The sequence below is a fragment of the Tupaia chinensis genome, unplaced genomic scaffold (assembly GCF_000334495.1).
Source record: "Tupaia chinensis unplaced genomic scaffold, TupChi_1.0 Scaffold000196_1, whole genome shotgun sequence".
Classification (NCBI taxonomy): domain Eukaryota; kingdom Metazoa; phylum Chordata; class Mammalia; order Scandentia; family Tupaiidae; genus Tupaia; species Tupaia belangeri.
The window spans coordinates 735,031-752,115 of record NW_006159671.1 but is presented as its reverse complement, the minus strand read 5'-3'; the positions used below and the strand labels follow the sequence as shown (position 1 = coordinate 752,115).

Sequence of the window (17,085 nt, the reverse complement as noted above, 5' to 3'; positions counted from 1 at the left end):
AAAGAGAAAAGTTAGCACACTCAAAGGGGTATGGTCATGCCACAGCCCTTTTTCCACCAATCCATCAGGATTTGGGGCATGTATGCATATGGGCTTGGTATGTCTCTCAAGCTAGCAGAGCCAGGCTTCAAACTATGGGAGATCTGCCTCCCAAAGCACAGCACTTAACCACGCCTATGGAGCCTGCCCTGTAAGTTTGTTTCTTATTCATTTTTCTTATGGGACTCTTTGTAAGTCATAAATGCAGTACGTTCCTATTTGACACTTAAAATATTCTTCAATAGCAAAATGTCTATTATAATCTGGATTAAACACACTGTTGACTTTTTTGTTTTGTTTCTTTTCACCTTACTCTTAAAAGTGTACAGAATAAAACTAAAATCACTGAAGGATACATACAATTTCTTTTAACCCAGAGCTTCTTGTACTCTATCGCAAAAAACAGGAAATAGAAAATGATTTTTTTATACATGTGATGAACCTCTTTCTGTAGCATAAAACTACTGTAGCTAAAACCACTTCACAAAATTTACCATTGGCGGGAACCAGCAGTTAGCGTAATGGCTATGTTGCTGGATTCCCACATAGTCGACCGCGGTTCGCGTCCCGGACCCGGTGGCTTAGAACTCACACCAGGCACGTGTGCGTGCGTGCCCAAGATCCTGAGAGGGGAATGGAGGAGAAGGGAACTGCGGCGTGACCATCCCCCCTGGGGGGTGATTTCTCACTTTCTGTCTCTATGTCTCTCTCTGTCTGGCAAGTGCACGCACCTTATAGCGAAAACCTCTCAAAAAAAAAAAATTTACCAGTGGCTAGGGATCCATCTGACACAGTTCAGCCCTTGGATGTGTGGAATGAAGATGTGGAAGGTGAATTTGGCCAACAGGAACTGTCAGAGGGGGCAGAAGGTGGGTAGGGAAGAGGACGGTCGGGAAGGGCCTCATCCATCTGGGGCCATCTGTGTGTGTGACACACCGGGCACGTGGGCCTAGGGCAGTCAGGTTAACAGGGCCGGCAATGGTGCAGACACCTTTGTCTTCATGACAGAGGTAGCTTTATAGCAGGCCAGGTCTAAGGTATGGTTCTAGGAGCTGTTTTAGAATATAGTCTGTTTCTTTATGTTTTCCAATATTCCTGTGAATTATCTTATTCCTTTTATTAATCTGCTTAGTTTAAAACAGCTGATTCAGATTCTATTATCTGAAATAAGAGCCCTGATAACGAACTAGAAAAGAACATTTCAATTAAACTCAATAAACTCATCTATCTAAAGTTCAAAAATACAACTAAAAACAGTTTTGACATATTCACTAGAATTTTACATCTCTTGATTTATGTGAAGGTAACTGAAGAAAGATTTGAAAGCATTATTTAATACTGATGATATGAAAAATAACATCTGAGAATACCCTTATACTTGATCAGTTTTTATTAATCAAGATGGTCCTTTTTCAAGTCCTAAGGATTACTAATACCAAAACACTGAGGAAATCTATGATTTTAATTGACTAAATCATTTCAACTACTCAAGAGAAGAATTAGAAAATTAGTGGGTAATAAATGGGATGATAATATTTTGTTTCTTATTTATTAATTAAATGCATGTAATGGGTGTACCCAACTCACAAATCTATTGTAGACTCTAGCTATTTAACTTCTAAAAATTATAAAACAAATTTCGATTAATGAAAAAATACCTCAAAGCATCAAGGCACATTGTTTGGTAAACTCATTTGGATATAACTTTATTACTAGATCAAAATGAACTGAAACAATTTTAAAAGAGCCATAAACTTTTTGCATGCCAATGTGAACTATTTAAAAGAATCAGTGTTAACATGATTATATGTTGTTTTTACACAGTGTCTGAAAATACAATTTTCAATAAAAATTTTAACTTTTAAAGATGTGGTCAGAATTTTTAAAATAATACAAATATTTTTAAAAGTAATATAAATACTCATGTTGACACCACCTATGTAATTCATATTTTAATTATGTAAAGGCCTATAGATTTTTTTGTTTTGTTTTGTTTTTTTAGGAGAGATTTTTGCTATAGGTAAGTGTACTCGCTGGAGAGACAAATAAAGTGAGAAATCACCCCCTAGGAGGATGGCCACACCACAATCCCTTCTCCTCCAGTCTCTTCTAGGGATCTTGGGCATGCATGCACATGTACCCAGCATGAGTTTAAATCGCCAGGTCCAAGACTCAAACCGTGGCTAACTACATGGGAGGCCATCTACTAGTCCCAAGACCCACAGTTTATTAACATTCTGAGTCTCCTAGTAAAAGAAAATATCTTTAAAATATTACTTACAAATTATTTAAGAAAGAAAAAATATATTTAAAAAATCGGTCATTTGTGGTTAGATTTTAAGTGCTTTCACATGTATTATGTCTCATTGATTCATGCAACTAGTCATCAAGATAAAAAGAATTATTTCTGTTTTTCCTAAAGAAAAATTATTTTGACTTTATTTATTTATTTATTTATTTTAATTTGACCAGAGAGGGACAGAGTGAGAGAGAAAGTGAGAAGGCAAGTCACCAGGTCTGGGATTCAAAACATGGTTGGCTTAACCACTACACCACCTGCCAGCCCCTTCCCATTTTTCTTAAAGCAGTTAAGAGTAGTCTGAGCTTACATAAGTAATCTGAAAAAGAAACAAGTAGAAGACCCAAATGGGAATCCAAAGCTGCCTAACTTTTCTAAGGCCCATACTTTTCTATCACACCAGGTTGATTCTTTATAGAAAGGAACATAGTAACGGCTTAATTATTCTTCATACATGAACATAAAATATTCTACCAAATAGACCTATTTCACTTCCTTCTAACTGAGTGCTAAGAGTTACTGGGAGGAGTAAGATAGAAACTTTTGTCTTTGAAAATAAAGTTGAATGCTCTTGGTTAATTATGTAGTAGGAAATAATGAAGATTCTACAAAGAAAAATCACTACGTAAACAGAGATTTCTAATACTTTTTCGCTAACTAAACTAACTTTTCTGGAGTTTACTCACCTATGAAACCAGATGTGTTCGCTGGCTTGGCAATAACAATAGCCTTGTCAAAGGCAATAGCCCTTTTCATTTATCACACCCTTGGTAATTAATTCATTAGCCTGCCAATCAGCTGCTCTGCTAGTGAAACCTGTGAAAGTGGAATGAACGAGCTTACCGTGCACATGCATGTCTTTGTGATTTTCAGGGCAAAATCTGAAGAAAACTCCAAATCTGCGATAGATGTTGTATGGCAATCTATACGCTAGCCGTCGAGAAGGAACAGAGAGACGAGTTTAGTGAAAACAGCAACCCTCCACCAGATAAACATTACTTCTTTTTATGCAGGAAGGATTTCTATAAACCAATGTTTTACAAACTTTCATCATTCATGTACATTTTGGGGATTACTTTCAGATTTAAGGAGTATACCAGCACTATCATTTATCTAATTTTTAAGTCAAATTAGTATTTTTCACTTAGCTTTCTTGTGCACAATAGTATATATCAACATGGCTTTGACATGCTAATTAAGGTTTGCCTAAGACACACGGAACAAATACTTTCAAATAAGTAATAGTTGTTATTTTATACTTGTTGTACACCTGCCACATCGGCCTTAAATTATGTGTACTAATAGCCAATACTACTTTTATAGGAAGCACCAACCTGAAAACACATCTAAATGAAATGGAAAAAGTGTTTTAAAATAGTTTAACATTGTTTAAAATTATGTAACTGCACTTGAAGGTAAGTTTGTTCGGTAATAGGAAAAACTACAATCCAAACAGCGAAAACTATGAAGATTCAACTGAGGGAACAAAAATAGCCAAATATCTTTTTTTTTCATTCTGTCCTGGTTCGAATCCTTCTCCCTTTTACTCTGGCAAGTGTATGGAATCAGCTTCCCACTGCGGTAGTCTACCAGAGCGGGCTGCTGTGAAGACTGCCATGACTAGATTATAACCTAACGCAGGCAATTCTACAACTACACATCTGAGGCACTGTTCTATTTAAAATAGTTTGAAAACGTTTTTGAATTTAAACATGGTTACCTTTTACATATATGAGAAGTGGATAACAGAATTATAGTCACTTAAACAAAAAAATTAATTATTTTTAAGAAAGGGTATATATCTACTTTTTCAGCATTGCTATGGTTTGACTATGTCCCCCCAGAAATGATGCTAAAATGTGGTGAGACACTGCAATGGTGCTGATAGACTGGAGACTTGATCTGATCAAGGTACTGGAAGGGGCAGTGATGAGGCATCAGGGTGGAGCCCCGACTGAACCCAGGTGAGCTTATAAAGGGAGGAAAGGAAACAGACGGTTACGTGCACAGCACGACACCCGCTCTGCCCTCCCCACGTGATGCCTGGCATTGCCGTGAGACTGCCAATGACGAGGTCCTCCACAGGTGTGGACTCTGGATCTTGGGCCTGCAATCTGTGAGCGAGTAAACCTCTGCTCTTCTAAATGACCCATTCAGGCATTTTTGTTATCAGGAACAGAATGGAATAGAATAAACACTTTCGTGTTTCAGGATTAAATTTTCCATTTCAACTATTTATCTGTAGACATTTTTGATGTCAAGCAAAGCGATCACTAGAGAGAGAAATTAGCATTCTCCCACCCCTCCAAATCTTTTCTTTCTGTTCTGCTGAAGGCTGAGCTGGATCTAAGCGTACACTCCTACTCTGAGCAAAAGAGTCTAATAAATCCCTAGGATCAGTGTATCACAGCACTGAATGGTCCCATAACCATCAGGCTGGCTGTTTTTGATTTTCCTCTTAAAAGCTGAATGCAATATTAACTGCTCACTTTTACTGAGAAACTTCACATTATTATTATTCTATGCTAATTTTTAACACTTTACTCATTTAAGAAAATATTTACTTTGTGCAAATTACTGTGTGTAGAGAACAAGTATTGCTATTACAAATGTAATAGTGTGATTGAAACAAGGAGACAATATCCTGAACCTAACGCTGAGTAGCCTAGTTGAAACAAACGGAAATTTTCAAGAAAATAGAATTTTTCACTGCAAAATTATAGGGAGTCTGTACAAATTCAACACAGAAAAAATAACAATAAAACTAAAGATTGGGGCCAGCAGGTGGCATGGTGGTTAAGGGTTCTAGACTCCCATGTGGCCAACAGCGGTTTGAATCCTGGACCTGGCGGCTTGCTTTCTCACTTTTGCTTCCTCTCTCTCTCTCACACACACACTCTGTCGAATTTAAATAAATAAATAAATAAACTAATTAATTAGTTTAACTAAAAATAATTCTTTAAAAATTTTTTTTTTTAAAAAAACTGGGGGACCAGCAGGTGGCACGGTGGTTAAAGGTGCCAACCGTGGTCTGAGTCCTGGACCTGATAGCTTGCTTTCTCACTTTCTCTCTCTCTCTCTCTCTCTCTCTCTCTTTCTCTGTGTCTCTCTCTGGTCAAATAAAATAAACAAATGAATAAAGTTAAATACCTCTTAAAAAATAAAAAATGAAAAAACCCGAAAGACTAACATGGAAGAAATAAGGCAATGAAACACAGAATAATTGACTGAGAAGTCTGTACAAAGTAGAGCTTTAGTTTCATGGCAAATTCACTTGTCATTCTTTAATCTGAAAGGGCAGGAAGGAATCTGACTGTGAAAAGTTAAACTTTGTGGAATACCTGACATGAATGAAAAATCTGGTTATAAACAAGAAGCTAGAATAAGACCAGGACAGGGAGAGGCAGAAATGACAAAACAGCAGGACTTTCTGCTTTAATTAAGCCACAGTGCATATAAATTACTCAATCAGAGTCAGATGTGAAAGACTGGTTTGTTGCCTGTTGATAACACGTATAGCATCCTCAGCTCGCCTGGTGTGTGGTGTAGATCATGCTGGGTAAAATCTCTTTATAATATAAATGATGTATAGTGATTAAATGTATAAGTAATAGATAATAAAAAATGCAAAAAATTACCAAGTCTTAATATATAAAGAGAAATTATTCAAAAAGGATGATATAATCTACTAGTAAATTGATAAACTCACGTTGTTTTAGCCTGATAAAAAAAGAGAGTATATGTCTGAAGGGTCACATATAAAATCAATATATTAATTTCAGATACTGAACTAAGAAAAATGGCAATGCTGTTATAAAAATAAATAAAATCAGTAAAACACTTACCTTAACAACACAAGGGTCTGAAATAAGAGCCTTTGCATCTAGGACTTCCACAACAGCCTCTGGAAGAACTGCCCTCTTCATGCAGGACATGTTGAATCCGTAGACATCATCCCAGAAAGCAACTCTGTCGGCGTGTTGGCTCGGGTCACTCGCTGCTACGAGGCTGATGGTGCACACGTCAGGGTAGACTGCAACCAGGAAAATTCCAACAAGGGAGCACTCGTTCGTTATTCCCTTTATCACAGAATATCACTTTTTAAAGACTAAATATAAATGCCAAATCCATCAATATGGATTATAAACAATGGTAGGTTAACAAAGGTATAGATCAGGGAAAATCAATCAAGTTCTATCTTAGAGCTTTTTTTCATTGTTATTTTTTTTTAATATATTTAAATCTTTTTTTTTTTTTTTGGAGAGGTTTTTTGCTACAGGGTGCGTGTGCTTGCCAGAAAGACAGAGACAGAAAGCGAGAGACAGAGAGACGTCGCAATCCCTTCTCCTCCATTCTCTTCTCGGGATCTTGGACACGCACTCACATGCACCCAGCATGACTTTAAGCCACCGGGTCCAGGACTTGAACTGTGGTAGACTACATGGGAGTTCAGCGACATGGCCATTATGCTAACTGCTCGTCCCTATATTTAAATTTATTTATTTATATTCATTCACTATACATCATTACAGCATACAAAATGAGATTTCCCATTCAGAATACACTGTATATTGGCTCAATCAAGCACATCAACATACGTATTATTGTAAACAAATAATTTTCCATTTCTTGTTTCCTGTATATTTTGCTTTTTTTCCCCATCCTTGATTCCCTATCTCTCCCCCTCTGCTGTGCCCCACCCTCCTCCCACACTGTCCCTGGTATCCATGGTTGCTTTCTATTTCCCCCCATTTTATTGATTTGCTAATGAATTTAGCAAATCTAAATATTTCCAATAGCAAGCGCAGCTGATACATACATATCCATGAACATGTCTGACTTTAGGCATAAACCTCACTGGGTAGAATGAACATACTATAAAGTAGTACCTAGCTGTGCCTATATAGCTTACTTCAGTTATCTAATATGCATTTTTTTCTGAAACATTTTTTTAAATTAAAAAACTAGAAATTCATCCCCTAATCATCGTCACAGCATACCAAAAGTGGTTTCCTATCCACAATATACTACATAGTGGCTTAATCTAAATGTATGTTATCATCAATAATTTTCCATTTCTAGTTTCACGTGTGTGTGTGTGTGTGTGTGTGTGTGTGTGTGTGTATGTATATATATTTATATTTACCTCTATGACTGACCCTCTGCCCTTTACCACCCTGTTCTCACAGAATCTCTGGTGTCTACAGTTGTAGTCCATTCCTTTCCCCCCACTTTTTATTGATGACACAATTTCTTAAATAATCTAACTAACTACTTTCAATAGCAAGTTCAGCTGGTAATTTCAAGAAAAGCAGTTTTGAATTGGTAAGGAAATTTGCTTAACACTGAAAGCCTAGAAACAGGTTAGTATTCTGTTCAAATACTAGGTACGTGAACCTATCGACAGCTCAAGGCAGGACAAAAACTCTTAAAACTGGGGTCTGGTATCTACAGTTGTAATCCATTCCTTTCCCCCCTACTTTTTATTGATCACACAATTTCTTAAATAAGCTAACTACTTCCAATAGCACGTTCACCTGGTAATTTCAAGAAAAGCAGTTTTGAATTGATAAGGAAATTTGCTTAAAACTTAAAGCCTGGAAACAGGTTAGTATTCTGTTCAAATAGTGGGTACATAAACCTATTGACAGTTCAAGACAGGACAAAAACTCTTAAAACTGGACAACAAAGCCCAGAAGAAAAGTAGCGATATTTTAGTCAAAAATCACAGAATGCTATTTCACTAGTTCAGACTCATGTACTTAATCTATCTTGTGTTGTGGTTCGATCTTCCCAATTCAATTCTGGGATATAATATTCAACTCCAGACTTGTCCCTACAATTAAGTTGGCCATTTTCTTAGTTTTTGAACTCTTATTTCTGTGTGACTATATTTAATTTTCCTGACATAGCACTCCCTTGAGAACTTTTTGGAGATCTGGTCTGATGTTGGTAAATTCTTTCAGATTTTGTTTATCTGAGAATGTTCTTGTCTTTTCTTCCTATATGAAGGATAATCTTGCCGGATACAATATTCTTGGTTGTAATTGCTTTTCCCTTAACACTTTGAATATATTTTCCCATTCTTTTCTTGCTAGCATTGTTTCCAATGAGAGGTCTGCTGTTATCCTGATGGGATCACCTTTGTAGGTAACTTGCTGTTTCTCTCTTGCCAATCTTAGTATCTTGTCTTTGTGGTTTTGGTCAACCTGGCTATAATGTGTCTTGGAGAAGACCTTCATTTGTTGATTCTATTTGGGGTCCTTTGTATTTCTTGGGACTGATCTTTGAATGCCTCTCTAGGTTTGGAAAGTTTTCTTGCAGAATTTCATGGAATAGATTATTAATGCCCTTATGAGTCTCTTTGCCTTCTGGGATGCCAATTATCCGGATGTTTGGATGTTTGATGGTATCTTGTATTTCTCGTATATTATTCTCAAAATTTGGGGAAATTTTCTCAGTCTTCATGGTGGATTTTTCTAGGGCAGCCATTTTCTCTTCTACATCTGAGATTCTATTTTCTGTATGATCTAGTCTGCTTTTAATACTTTCAAGGGAGATTTTAACTTCCTATATTATAGTCTTCATCTCTAACACTTCCATTTGATTCTTTTGTAAAGTGTGTAATTCCTCTTTTAGATCTTGCAAGAATTTCCTCACCTCCAGGAACTTGTCAGCTCCTTTTTCCTTTCTCTTCTGCAGTTCATTGTCTCTCTCCTCTTCCATCTCTGTTAGCTTCGCCATTATGAATGTTCTACATTCTTTATCAGACATTTCCATGATTTCCATTGAACCCTCTGTGGATAAAGAGGAGTTATTCTTTTCCCTAGGAGAAGAGGTATTTTCTTGCTTTCCCATAATTCTTGTGGTCCTGCGGTGATTTCTATTCATCTGATGGAAAGTGTGTTTCTTCCCAAACCTGAAGTTGAATCTGAGCATCCAGGAGCGTGCAGAAAAGGAAACAGAGAAACAACAGCAACACAACCAACCAAGAAACAGAGAAAAATAGACAAGAAAAAAAAGAAAAAAAACTAAAAAAAAAAATTATTTTTTAAAAAAGCAAAAATTAGGGAACCAGCAGTTAGCGTAATGGCTATGTCGCTGGACTCCCACGTAGTCGACCGCGGTTCGCGTCTCGGACCCGGTGGCTTAAATCTCACGCCGTGCGCGTGTGCGTGCGTGCCCAAGATCCTGAGAGGAGAATGGAGGAGAAGGGATTGCGGCGTGACCATCCCCCCTGGGGGGTGATTTCTCGCTTTCTGTCTCTGTGTCTCTGTCTGTCTGGCGAGCGCACGCGCCCTATAGCGAAAAACCTCTCAAAAAAAAAAAAAAAGCAAAACTTAGAAAAACATGTGGCGTGCTTGCACTAGTTCTCAGTAGCCATAAAGGTGTCTTCTGAGGCCTGCTCCCTTGCCTCTCCTGGGCTGAGAGAGGGGATTATTAACAAGATAAAGGGAAATGAGGCACTGAAAGCTAAGAAACTCCTTTATCTTAAAAAAAAAATTAAAGGAAAAATTACAAAAAAATGAGAAGACAGGGACAGAGGTAGAGAGAGACAAGGACAGAGACAGAGACAGGAGGCTTGAAAGTCTGCCTACCATGCGAGTTTGTGGGCTGGAGGCTGAATTATCTGTGGAAAATCTTCATTTTTCCTATTCCCCTGAAATCACTAGTTCTCAGTAGCCATGAAAGTGTCTTCTCTCTTGGAGATTCTTTAAAAAGATACTCATGAGGCCAGCAGGTGGCATGGTGGTTGGGGCACTGGACTTCCACATGGCTGACTGTGGTTCAAGTCCCCAACCTGGTGGCTTGCTTTCTCACTTTTTCTCTCTCTCTTTCTCTCTCTCTGGTAAGTGCATGTGCTCTGTAGCAAAATTAAAGAAAAAAAATTAATAAATAAAATGAAATGATTCTTAAAAAAAGGTATTCATTATCATGACGGTAAGATAAAAATAAGGATTCTAATGATAAGCTTCTGTTAAAATTATTAAAACAGAGGTAGGCAGGTGGCATGGTGATTAAGGGCACTGGATTCTCACATGGCCAACCGTGGTTCAAGTCCTGGACCTGCTTCCTCACTTTCCCCATCTCTGTCTCTCTTTCATTCTGTCCCTCTGTGGTCAAATTAAAATAAATAAATAAAATTAAACAAAATAATTTTTAAAAATTTTAAAACAAGATGATATAATTAAATCATCCTAAAATAGATATATCTATTAATAGTGAAATTTAAAATGTACTGACTTTTTTTTTATTATTTACACATTGAATCAATATACATCATTTAGATAGTAAAGAGAATTTACCCAGCATGATATACACCCCCCAACCAGTCCAGTTGAGAATACTATACACGTCATCAACAGGTAATAAACCACTTCTGCATCCCACAAATGTCTTACCTATTTTTTCTCCCAAATTTCCTTCACTACACTCTTCCCCTCTCCCACTCTCCTTCTACTTTGTCCCCAGTGTCCATAACAATTTTCAATGCTTTTATGTCCTCCAGTCTTCCAGTCTCTACCGTCGAATGTGGATAGTCAGTATATGTTAAGGGTAGACATACATTGTCTCTCTTTCATAGCCTGACTTACATCACTCAGCAGTAATTCTTCCTTATCTGTCCACTTTCAACTAGATGCCAGGATCTCATTGATTTTTTTTTATGCCTGAATAGTATTCCATGGAGTATATGCACCATATTTTTTCAATCCATTCATCTAAACATAGATGTACAAGCCCTTTTCCGATTGAGCATTCTCCTGACCTTTCAATAATTATCAGCCACCAACACTGGTTCATAGTGCTTTAAGGTTTCCTATAGTACTTCCACAATTCACTGTTTACTTCCCCATCTTTAAATCTCTTTTTCACAATTATTATTATACTTTTGTTGAATGATAGTGCAGTAGCATCATTCTCTACTTTTTTTTTTTTTTTTAAGTACATAACTTTTCAAAGTGTATTGTACTTGGTAGCCTAGCTAAGTTTCAGTGGGCCAAGTCACTACTTAGAAGTTAATGATAGAAAAAAAAAGTGTTCAATTTCCAAATATGTATTACTATTACTTCATTTTAAAATATATTCTTATTATATGCATTAACAATTAAAGCAGTAGTTTGGCTGACTCCCCAGATACCTGCTCATTTAGTGGCTCCACAGAGTGTTCCTTACAGGTATATCAAACACTTCACTGTCACTGACTACTGTGCCACTCAACTTTTCTCCATTTTGTTCACGTACATCATGAAAGAGCATTTACTTTGACTTACTATCTTTTGTTTAAACCTAAAACTGTGGTTATTTATATACAAGTAGTGATACTACTGTTTACGTGGAACTGTCTCTTTATTCATCTCAGTCCTATCCTTTAGTGTCCAAAAGTTTGCCAGGCATTTTTAAGGGATAAAGGATTTCGCATCTTTATCTATTCACTATGTGAGCTGTTCTAGTGACAAATGAATTCTGGGCAGTGAATCGAGAAGGACACAGATGTCAAAGCCATGAATTTATAAATGGTCTGTTAAGAGGGTGCTTTTGTCCAATCAGCGCTTTGTTAATTTCACCTACAAGAAGGAATAATTATTCAATTATAGCTTCTATCTGACAAATACCAAATGACAAATGTGTCAGAATGTGAAAGTAGAGGGTTAGTCAGAATTCTGGCAAGTGAGCCAAAATTTTAGCCAGCTGTAAGGAGATGGATACAGAACCAAACTGACCTATAACACTGATTACAAATACTTACTCATAGATCTTACCAACTGAAAAATAAAAAATAATTTCATTTTTAAATCCTAACAAGTACAAAATCCTTGATTTTCAGTACCTATATGAAATATAATTAGCTTGGAAAATATGCTTCAACACTTAAAAAAATTAAATGATATTATAGCTTGGTATTTTTGTCAATAGTGCTTCAAAGCTAGTTTATTACTCTTAGTAATATTTCCTTATGGAAACAGTACCTTTATTTTCTAGTTGTATTACTAGCACTACTAACATCAAATTGCTTGTTGTAAAGCCAGAGATCAGCGAGCTTTTTCTGTAAGATCAGACAGTAAATATTTTCAGTTTTATGAGTCATATGGCCTCTGTCCCAACTCTGCTGGGCCACTGAAGCACAGCACAGCCCTAGGCAACTGATAAATAAACAGATGTGGTGGTGTTCCAATTAAACTTTATTTACAAAAACAGGAAAACAGGCAGCAGGCTGGATTTCACACATGGGCCAGTTTGTCAACACTGAGATAAAGGATGATGACATTTGAAAAATGCACTGAGGTTTGTAATAATCTAAAATGGAAGAACTTTATGAACAGTATTAAGAAACTAGAATGTCTATGCACCACACAACCTGGAAGAGATGTAGTTACCATGTGGGAATCCAGCACCCCAACCACCATGCCACCTGCCACCCCCCACACTCAAGTTTATTTATTGAGGGAGAGGGAGAGGAAGAGAAGCACCCCTCACAGAGCCCTAAGTGTGTGCACTCAGTGTGATCAGGGAGGTCTTGGGGTGTAAACCCAGAAGCTTCCCCACAGAGATCTAGTTACAGTCTATTGTGCTATCACCTGGCCCCTCATTTAGACTTTTGAATGATTTTTTAAAATTCAATTACAGGGGCTATCTACCCAAAGGACAGAAGAATACGTAATCGGAAAAGTGCTTGCACATTGATGTTTATTGTGGCACTTTTCATGATTGCTAAGTCATGGAAACAACCCAAATGCCCATGAACTGATGAATGTTTAGAAAAACTGTGGCACATATACTCAACGGAATACTATTCATCCATAAAAAAACAACAAAACCCTGGCTTTTGAAAGGAAGTGGATGAATATGGAAGACTTACTGCTGAGTGAAGCAAGCCATGAAGGAGAGGCACTGTTTGTCCCCACTTAATATATACCAAGTGTCTGCACTCTATGACTGAAACTAATTGTTTAAAGGATATAGATGTAAATACCAGATATAGTATGTGTGAAAGAGGAGGGTCTGAGAAAGGACATTTGGGGGAGGGACAGGGAGTCAAAGCATTAATGGTACAAAGAGGTGTGGTATTATCTGTTGAAGATATTTTGTAGTTTTATCAACAGTACTAGGGAGAAATGTTCACCTGTTTAAATATCCATACTGTAAGACAAATAATAATTTGATTGAATGTATGGAAGAAAATGAAATAAAAAAAAAACGAAAAAAACCTTACAGGTCTAGAACAAAATTTAAATTGGAAAAATATTAAATATTAATATTATATTAAATATTAAAACTGTACAAGTCTAGAACAAAATTAAGATCAGAAAAAATAAATAAAATGTCGCTGAGTACTTAAAAAAAAAATCTCGATTACAGGGGCAAGCAGGGGGCATGGGGGGTGAAGGTGTTGAACTCCCCCATGGTTATTATTATTCTCTCTCTCTTTTTTTTTTTTTTGGAGAGGTTTTTGCTATAGGGTCTATGCACTCGCCAGAGAGAGACAGAGAGACAGGAAGCGAGAAATCACTCCCCAGGGGGGATGGCCACGCCACAATCCCCTCTCCTCCATTCTCCTCTCGGGATCCTGGGCATGCACGCACATGCACCTGGCTTGAGTTAAAGCCACCGGTCCGGGACTCAAACCACAGTCAACGACATGGGAGTCCAGCGACATAGCTATTACATTAACTGCTGGTCCCCTCACTTTCTCTCTCTTGCTCACTCTTTCTCTCTCATGAGCACATGTGCCCTACAGCAAATTAAAACAAACAAAAAAAAGATGATAATAAGTAAAATTAAATAAATAATTATTTTTAAAAATCTGGACCATAATCTTCATTTTATAGGTAAAGCAACTAAAGATCCGTCAGTAAAGTAACTTGTCCAAACTACTGGTCTTCATCAGTCAACAAGATAACTAGTCAGCTGATGATGCAGAGATTCAACTTAAGATCTAACTGCGAAATCCATATACTTTCTACTATACACGATGTCACATTTTATGCTTTTCAAACAAAAGAAAAAGAAATGAGATGACAGGGCAAAAAGAAACACCAAGAAGAAAAGTAACCAAGAAAGGAGGGAGGGCTCAGTTTTCCATTTGGAAAAAGAAACAGCAAGAAAAGTACATTTACAAATCTGGAATTTATAAACAGAGGCAGTTTCTTAGGAACACAATTCAGGTTTTGCAAGGTTAATTCTAATCAGAATCTGGGAAAGTGGCAGGACCATCAGCACCCAGCCTGTCTGGTACATTATGTGGCTGCCTCCTCTGAACTCACGGGACAGTGTGTGTCTTACAAGACAGAGCCTGCTTTCCACAGAAACCAGAGAGTAAATGAGCTTTCTCTTCTTCCCTGCAGGTTTGGCATGGATGCACAACAGAGGTGCCACTAATGATATGCACCTAAAGCTACGTGTACCTTTCAGAGGCAGCCACGGCCACTGCGGCCAAGGTCAGCAATGGAGTCTGCTAGCCAGTGCCCAGCGTTAGGGGAGTGGTATCAATCTAAATCAGTCTAACAAGGTAATTTGGAGCATTGTTTCTGAATGTATAACCTTTTAGCCTGTTTTTCTAGTTCTCACAGAAATTGTATAACCTACCCTATCTTTTTAATAAATTATTTTTTCTGTTTAATAGTCTGGGGAGATTTAGATTTCTTTTTATTTATTTATTTATTTATTTTGTGTGGATGTGTATGTATATATACACATACACATATACACACATACATACATATGTATATATTTATTTATTTATTTATTTTTGGAGAGGTTTTTGCTATAGGGAGTGTGTGCTTGCCAGGAAGACAGACAGAAAGCGAGAAATCACCCCCCCAGAGGGGGATGGACACCACAATCCCTTCTCCTCCATTCTCCTCTCAAGATCTGGGGCACGCACATACACGAGCCCAGCATGAGTTCAAGCCACTGGGTCCAGGACTTGAACTGGAGACAGAAAGCAAGAAATCACCCCTTATGGGGGATGGCCACACCGCAATCCCTTCTCCTCTCGGGATCTTGGGCATGCACGCACAAGCGCTTGGTGTGAGTTTAAGCCATTGGGTCAGGGACTCAAACCACAGTCAACTACATGGGAGTCCAGCGATATAGCCATTATGCCAACTGCTGGTCCCCAAGATACTGTTTTTATTGGTGACAAGAATTGAAAATACTTTTCAGACTGTTGTTTCTCTTGTGACTTTGCTAACAGTCACAAGACTTACTCTGCTATTCAGAAACTTATACAAATATATAATCAAATTTATCAATCCTTCTAGAATTTCTGAATTTAGTTCTTTATTTAGTAAGTATCTTTTTGTCTAAGTTTATAAACGTATATTTCATTCTACTATTTTTACCACTTGACTTTTTCTTTGCATTTAATCTTTGACTCCTTTGAAACGTAGAGTGTACAATTTATTTTGTGGATTAAACTTTAGTTTAAAAAAATATACAATTGGCTAAACCTAATTTGCTATAGTAAATCATTTCCTCATGTAAGATGCCATGTCATGTATATCATGTCTATATCAGGATTTTTCATTCTCTTTGACTCATCTTTCTGTTAAACAACCCACAACATACTGTTTTAATGATTAAAGCTTTAAAATGTGTTCTAATAGTTGGTAGCACTAGTTTTCCTGCGATGCTTCCCCAAACCCAGCATCCCTTTATTTCAGAGTTTTTCTTGCCATTCCTATTGGTTTACTTTTCCATATAAATTTTAGCCTATATAATTAAAAAACTAAACTAATTTGTGGGGATTATACCAGGTTATCGGGAAAGTCATGAAATATGTTTCCATGTTTTTCTATGTGAAAATGTGTCATGACTTTCCCAATGACCCAATATTACATCTTTGAAACTATTCTACTAAAATTTTCAAATAAAAAAAATAGGAAAATGTATAGCTATTTCTCGTGTATTTATCATCTATATTCAATAACTGTCATTATTTCTGGATTGCATTCCATTTTATATTTGATAAAACTGGCATTGCAATGATAGTCTCTCTATCCAAGAACATGGTATGTATTTCCATTTATATAAATCTTGTTCCTGTATTCTTCAGTAGTAAGTAAAGCTGTCTATATATAAGTCTTGCTTATTTTGATGTTATTTTGTTACTCTATGAGGGACTAACATTTTTGATTATTTGTAATCACTTTCCTTTTTTTAATTTTTTTTTTTTGTCATAGTGCATGTGTATTCATGAGAGGCAGAGAGAGAGAGAAAGTAAGAATCACCTCCCCCCTGCCCCCGAGAGAATGACCACACTAAAATTCCTTCTTCTCCATTCCCTCTCAGGATATTTGGCACATGTACCCAGCATGATTTTTGAGCTGCCGGGTCTGGGATTCAAACTGTGATCAGCCATGTGGGAGTTCAGTGCCTTATCCACACACCACCTGCTAACCCCTTATAATCACTTATCAGTTAATTCCCTAATGTCTCTCGGTTTGAATCAAAGAGAGTGTGTTTTAGCTCCTTTAAATTTTTTTCTTACCTTAGTACCCGTGGTAAATTTTGAAATAATGTTATTATACTGACCATCCAAATCTTGTTTTGACTATTGACTAAACTCCGACCACCATGAGTAATGGTAAAATTAGTGTATTTCCTATTCCTCCTCTTCCCTCCCTTTCAACATCCAGCTATTACTTTAATTGAGATGGGCACAGAATTAGTACACAGTTTTAATCTACTTTTCGGAAAAGTCAGTAACCGAATCATGTCGTAATTCATCTGACTCGGACAAGAAG

General features: G+C 37.0%; 1 protein-coding gene across 1 annotated transcript in view; it reads right to left on the bottom strand.

Moving 5' to 3' along the window:
• Positions 1-17,085, bottom strand: part of PRMT3 (protein arginine methyltransferase 3) — a 128,605-nt gene that overhangs the window by 34,393 nt on the left and 77,127 nt on the right. The window contains exons 12-13 of the mRNA XM_006146901.3: positions 6,184-6,371; positions 3,182-3,268 (exon numbers count right to left, since the gene is read on the bottom strand). Coding sequence (XP_006146963.1) covers positions 3,182-3,268; positions 6,184-6,371 — 275 coding nt within the window. The remainder of the gene's footprint in view (positions 1-3,181; positions 3,269-6,183; positions 6,372-17,085) is intronic.